At 51.5% G+C, this 6,503-nt stretch overlaps 1 protein-coding gene across 1 annotated transcript; it reads left to right on the plus strand.

The window, feature by feature from the left end:
• The first annotated feature begins 2,017 nt into the window (after positions 1-2,017).
• On the plus strand, positions 2,018-5,026 carry LOC136505441 (probable beta-D-xylosidase 2). The gene is made up of 4 exons (XM_066500593.1): positions 2,018-2,612; positions 2,688-3,657; positions 3,747-4,091; positions 4,199-5,026. The coding sequence occupies exons 1-4, from the start codon at positions 2,040-2,042 to the stop codon at positions 4,834-4,836; spliced, it is 2,526 nt and encodes an 841-aa protein (XP_066356690.1). The 5' UTR covers positions 2,018-2,039; the 3' UTR covers positions 4,837-5,026.
• The last annotated feature ends 1,477 nt before the right edge of the window (positions 5,027-6,503 follow it).

A 6,503-nucleotide genomic window follows, 5' to 3' on the forward strand; every position in this document is an offset into this window, starting at 1 on the left:
TCCGCAAGCGTCATCGCTGTCATTCTTCTCCTTTGCCCCCACGATGTTGCGCCGCCATTGTCGAGCTCCAAGCCCACATGGGTGAGTTTCGCCCTTGCTTTTCCCCTCCTACATCACCCCAACACTTATTCAACCCCTACACTCTTCCTTGCTAGCACAAGTTCGCTAGAGAGAGCTACTCCTCAATATGGGAAAAAAAGGTCACTATTCGACAATGATCCTCATCCAATCACTGTCAGGTCTCTAGGAATCGACAATGATAGGGAAGCCAATCAATCTCAATTACCCTCTGCTGCATCTGATTCCGGCAGAGATGCCAGGTTTGGACCCGACATTGATCCACAGATCTGGAGTACTGATTACATCTAAAACGACACTAAAAAGTATGAGCTTAATTAGGGAGATGCTTGAGTACATGGATCAGTGGAAAACTCTAATTTTTATAATCTTGCATTACTTGAACAATCCAATTCATTGACGAGGTAACATCAAAGCCATTTGAACTGTTGAATCCTTAGTAATATATGTTTAGTAGTGACATGTAAATACCCACACCTCTTAAACTATATACATAAGCCTAAGATTTTCAAAAAAAAAATCTCTGGTGACTTGCTCTACACACTGACCTTGGTTAGGTTTTGCTTGCAATGTGCTCTGGGCTTAGAAAAGATTGAGGAGGCTGGGAAGACAAGTGGAAGTGGCTAGTGAGGTGGTGGGCCCCAACCGGCCACAGGCAACAAAGAGATGGCGGTTGGGCCAAACTTGGCTAGGGAAGCTCAAGCGAAACTAGTTAGTGTGGCGGGGTTGGTGTCAACAAACGTAGCGGCAGGGTTGCGAGAGTCGGCCATAGAAGGGTGGTAGGTGGGGGAGCTCGAGCTACGCTAGTAGCGCAGTGGGAGGCAGCAACAACAAACTCAGTGGGAGCAGCACTTAGGACGGGCGGAGGAGGGTGGTAGGCGGAAGAGCGAACATGTGTTGCAAGTAGTAACCGAAGAAAGAGAGTGATAAATGAAGATGAAGACGAATCATATATTCTGACGGCTACATTGTGTGGCGTGAAAAGAATGGGGATTTCAAGCGTCTATCAAATAGTAGTTCCTTAAATAATACTCCCTCATTTGTAAATTATAATTTATTTTATTTTTTCTAGATACATAATAAAAGCTACTATGTATTTTAGGCACAATGTATATCTAGATGCATAGCAAAAACTATATATCTTTTTTTTCAAAACAAAAAGCTATATATCTAGAAAAATCAAAACAATTTATTATTTGGAATCTATATAATAGATGTTTTTTTATAAAGACACTTAAAGAGTGTCACACCAGATATATGTAAGGAAAACAAAGTGTCTACAAAGGGGTTAAACACAGGACACTAGTCTAGGTGACGAGTTGACACGGGAAAAGAAAGTCCAAACTGTTATCAAGGGGTTAAACGCAACACACCAGTCCAGGTGATGAGTGACACAGGAGACGGGACACAACACACCAGGCCCTGTTCGGCAGGACTTTATTGCTGCTGCTGCTGATTTGTAGGATTGATTTATTGTGAGAAAAAAATACTATTTTATGTCTAAAAAGTAGGATTGATTTTGGCATGGGTAAATAAAGTCCAAACTGTTGTCACGGCGGCGCAGAGCACGCAGGTGCGTTGGATTGGACCGTGGTGTCTTGTATCTTTGCCCCCGCTTGCGGTGAGCAACAAGGCGCGCGCCATCTCCGGAGGAGCGGCGCGAGGAAGTCGCCATGCGTGCGTGCGGTGCGGGGACGACCCCGGACGAGAAGACAACCAACACGCAAAGATCCTATCCGTCCGCGCGCACGTGCGCACCTTCTCCGCGCATGGCAGCTCCAAACCTCCAACTGACTGCATTTCGAAATTCGAAAATTTGTTGTGCGCCATCGCCTTCTCCGGTTCTCCCTCCTCCCGCTCTCTCCCCCGGATCACCCTCTCCATATATAGGCCAGTCGAACGCAAGATCTCATCGCCTCAGGTCACCGAGCTAGCTAGCACCACACCCGACCTACCATACCATGGCGGCGGCGGCGTCCTCATCCCGTCTCCTCCTCTTCCTCGCCGCCTCGCTGCTGTACTGCGGCTCCACTGTCGTCGTCGTCCCGGTCGCGTCCGCCGCCTCATCACGGACGACGCACCACCACAACCACCACCCCGCCGCCCTCCTCCCCAGTAGCGTGACGTCGCCCAACACCACGGTGGCGGCCACCGGCGGCAAGGTGTACACCAAGGTGTGCGACGCGGCGCGGTTCGCGGAGCTGGGCCTGGACATGCCGTCCTTCCCCTACTGCAACGCGTCGCTACCGTACGCGGAGCGGGTGCGGGACCTCATCGGCTGGATGACCTTGGAGGAGAAGGTGCGCAACCTCGGGGACCTCTCCGCGGGGGCGCCGCGCGTCGGCCTGCCGCCCTACCGCTGGTGGGCCGAGGCGCTGCACGGCGTCGCCAGCACGGGACCCGCCACGCTCTTCGACGACGTCGGCGCCACCAACCACTCCGGCCGCGTCGCCGTCAACAACGCCACCGTGTTCGCCAACGTCATCAACAGCGCCGCCTCATTCAACGAGACGCTTTGGAAGGCCATCGGCCAGGTACGTATCACTTCTCTGGTTGTTCAGATCTATCTGATTTGTTCTCATCAATGGCAACGCATGGCATGCATGCAGGCGGTGTCGACGGAGGCCCGCGCCATGTACAATCTCGGCAAGGGCGGGCTGACGTACTGGAGCCCCAACATCAACGTGGTGCGCGACCCGCGGTGGGGGCGCGCGCTGGAGACCCCCGGCGAGGACCCCTACGTGGTGGGCCGGTACGCCGTCAACTTCGTGCGCGGCATGCAGGACGTGCCGGGCCACGACGCCGGCGCCGGCGGCGACCCCTTCTCGCGTCCTATCAAGACCTCCACCTGCTGCAAGCACTACGCGGCGTACGACCTGGACAACTGGCGCAACCACACGCGCTTCGACTACGACGCCCGCGTGACGGAGCGCGACATGGCCGAGACCTTCCTCCGCCCCTTCGAGATGTGCGTCCGGGAGGGCGACGCCAGCAGCGTCATGTGCTCCTTCAACCTCGTCAACGGGGTCCCCGCCTGCACCGACGCGCGCCTCCTGTCGCAGACCGTCCGCGGCGACTGGGGACTCCACGGCTACATCGTCTCCGACTGCGACGCCGTCCAGGTCATCACCGAGGACGTCAGGTGGCTCAACCTCACCGGCGCCGAGGCCAGCGCCGCCGCCATCAGGGCCGGCCTCGACCTCGACTGCGGCCAGAGCTGGAAGGTGCGCAAGGATGACGGGAAGATGGTGGGCGACTTCCTCAGCAACTTCAGCCTGGCCGCCGTCGCGCAGGGCAAGATCCGCGAGTCCGACATCGACAACGCGCTCAGGAACCAGTTCATGACGCTCATGCGGGTCGGCTACTTCGACGACATCCCGCAGTACGCGTCGCTCAACGAGACGGACATCTGCACCGCCGATCACAAGAGCCTCGCCCTTGACGGCGCCAGGCAGGGCATCGTGCTCCTCAAGAACCACGGCAACCTGCTGCCGTTGGACGCCAACAAGATCCGTGCCGTCGCCATGCACGGCCCGCACGTCAGGGCGCCGGAAAGAGTCATGGACGCAGGCTACACAGGCAAGTAGTAGATCGACTAGCCAAGCCATGCCATGTATCGACTAGTAGCAAGCACGCAATACAAACGAACTGCATCTGCATTTCTGTAGGGCCACCGTGCCGGTACGTGACGCCACGCGAGGGCATCAGCAAGCACGTCAAGATCTCGCACCAGGCCAAGACGACCATCTACGTCGGCGGCATCAACCTGCACATCGAGATGGAGGGCAACGACAGGGAGGACCTTCTCCTGCCCAGCAACCAGACGGAGGAGGTCCTCCGCGCCGCCGCGGCCTCGCCGAACCCGATCATCCTGGTGCTCCTGTCGGGCGGCGGCCTCGACGTGTCCTTCGCGCACAACCACCCCAAGATCGGCGCCATCGTCTGGGCCGGGTACCCCGGCGGCGAAGGCGGCACCGCCATTGCCGACGTGATCTTCGGAAGATATAATCCTGGTAATAAATCCACGCGTTCATTTTTTTTCTTATTTGTTTACTGAACATTTTTTGTGTTTATTTCCTCCTTGCATTGCATGTTTTTGTGTACATGATGAAACGTACAGGAGGACGGCTGCCTCTGACATGGTACAAGAACAAGTACATCGAGCAGATCCCCATGACGTCCATGGAGCTCCGGCCGGTGACGAAGCACGGGTACCCCGGGCGGACGTACAAGTTCTACTCGGGCCCGGAGGTGCTGTACCCGTTCGGCTACGGCCTGAGCTACACCAAGTTCCGCTACGAGACCAGCTGCAACGGCACCACCGTGACGATGCCCGTCGCCGGCGGCCACTGCAAGGGTCTCAGCTACCGCCCCAGCGCGCTGTCCTCCTTCGCCTCGTCTGCGCTGCCGTCCTGCCAGGCGATCAACGTTGACGGGCATGCGTGCGAGGAGACCGTGAGCTTCAACGTGGGCGTGATCAACGGCGGGAGCCGGGACGGTGCCCACGCCGTGCTGGTGTACACCGTCCCGCCGCCCGAGGTCGCAGACACGCCCATCAAGCAAGTGGCCGCGTTCCGGCGCGTGTTCGTGCCGGCGGGGAGCACGGTCACCGTGAAGTTCACGCTGAACGTGTGCCGGGCGTTCGGGATCGTCGAGCGGACCGCCTACAAAGTCGTGCCATCGGGAGTCAGCACCGTGCTCGTCCAGAACGGCGACTCGTCGGTGTCCTTCCCTGTCAAGATCGACTTCTCGGTTTAGTCGTTACTAGTTTTATAGTTCCCATGGATGTTTTAGATAGGGTCGTTTTCATCCGTTTTTTTATTGACACTTAAGTCCGTCTCAGTGGGGATTTAATTTTGGAAACAGTGCAGAAGAGTTTCATACCTATGAAACTCTCTCTACTCACATGAAACTTTTACCATCCCTTTCTTCATAAATATAGTGTCACGTCAGTATATTTAATGCACATAAAACTTAATGAAACCCCATTGAAATTGGCAAGTGTTCAGCATCATACTGAATTTGATGAGTCTTCGTGTCATGGTTGTTCCCAATGAGAACAGTCTGTTCTGGATTATCCAATAGAGTAACTGTTTTTTTAGGAAGGAATGAAACCAATGAAGCCGATACAAAATGCCTTTGATCTCTCTAAAGGGCTGCACCGATTATGGGCCCTGTTTGGTTTCCATAAGTCAGGTGACTTATTAAGTCAGGTGACTGAAAACCAGTGACTTATAAGTCATGCCTGTTTGGTTGTAGATGACTTATAAGCTCATTAAAGGTGTGGGCCCCACGCGGAAAAGGGTGACTTATAAGTTTTAAGCAAGGGTGAACCAACTTAAAACTTATAAGCAGGGGTGACTTATAAGTTGATGGTGTTTGGCAAAATAAGTCACTTATTTCACTTTTTAACTTATAAGTAGGTGACTTATTTGGAACCAAACATGTCCTATACGGTGGAGCAAACCCACTTCAACATCGGGTATATAGATTTCGACCATCATTTAAGACGCATCTCCAAGTTTTTATAAGGTTTGACATATATGGTCCCATCAAATTGTGCACCCACGTCATTTGCTCTTAAATTTCTTTTAATTCAACTTATGTACCTAGGTATAAATTGAAATTGTCTGTTAATCTCAGTGCCAAAGAACAACAAAAAAATAGTTCAATTACTTAATTAGTGTTACTAGAAACTTGTTTATATATAGAACTAGATTATTTAATTTCTTACCATGTATACTGCAGTTCAACAACTAGCGTGTCTAATGAAAACGATAAAAGCAGGCAATTTGAATTAACGAAAGGTTGGCTCCTTGGCTGTCATGTGTTATAATCTTAAGGTTTTGGTGGGTGACAATATTCTTCGCTTCTATACTAGATACATAATGTCACAATTAAGAGAAGTGATGAGGCAGTAATGAACCAAAGTACTACCATCCGCAAAGCAAACCAGCCTTTTGCTCATAATCAGAAAAAAAAACTATATATTTACAGTAATTTTTTATGTTTACACACCGGCCAAACGCTAATAATTAACATCGCAAAGCAATTCATTTCTTGGGAAATAGTAATGAATACATGGGAGATCCCTTTTAGAAATAGATTATTGTGAAGAGTAACAAAATGGAGTATCATAAAAAGGTACAAATTCAAGCTTTTTAAGAGTTTCAAAAAAGATGGAAAGCATTTCTATGGAAAACACACACCGTTGTGGCAGCAGAAGCAATTCCTCCTAGCATGTATATCAACCTGTCAATATTAAATAAAGATATAGTGCAATGTCTTGCAGTAATGCTAATGGCTTCAACAAACGTGGCAGTCCTTGTAGAAATGGGCAAAATGCATTGGGTCATTTTCACGGTGATAGGAGGTCAGCTAATTAACCTGCAAATTAAATTGAAATATGTGCAGCTAAGACATAT

This window comes from Miscanthus floridulus, chromosome 14 (genome assembly GCF_019320115.1).
Source record: "Miscanthus floridulus cultivar M001 chromosome 14, ASM1932011v1, whole genome shotgun sequence".
Taxonomy (NCBI): domain Eukaryota; kingdom Viridiplantae; phylum Streptophyta; class Magnoliopsida; order Poales; family Poaceae; genus Miscanthus; species Miscanthus floridulus.

Coding starts and splice junctions, on each gene's coding strand:
- LOC136505441 (XM_066500593.1), top strand. CDS start 2,040: ATGGCGGCGGCGGCGTCCTCATCCCGTCTCCTCCTCTTCCTCGCCGCC. Junction 2,613..2,687: donor TTTGGAAGGCCATCGGCCAG/GTACGTATCACT, acceptor GCATGCATGCAG/GCGGTGTCGACGGAGGCCCG. Junction 4,092..4,198: donor CTTCGGAAGATATAATCCTG/GTAATAAATCCA, acceptor TGAAACGTACAG/GAGGACGGCTGCCTCTGACA.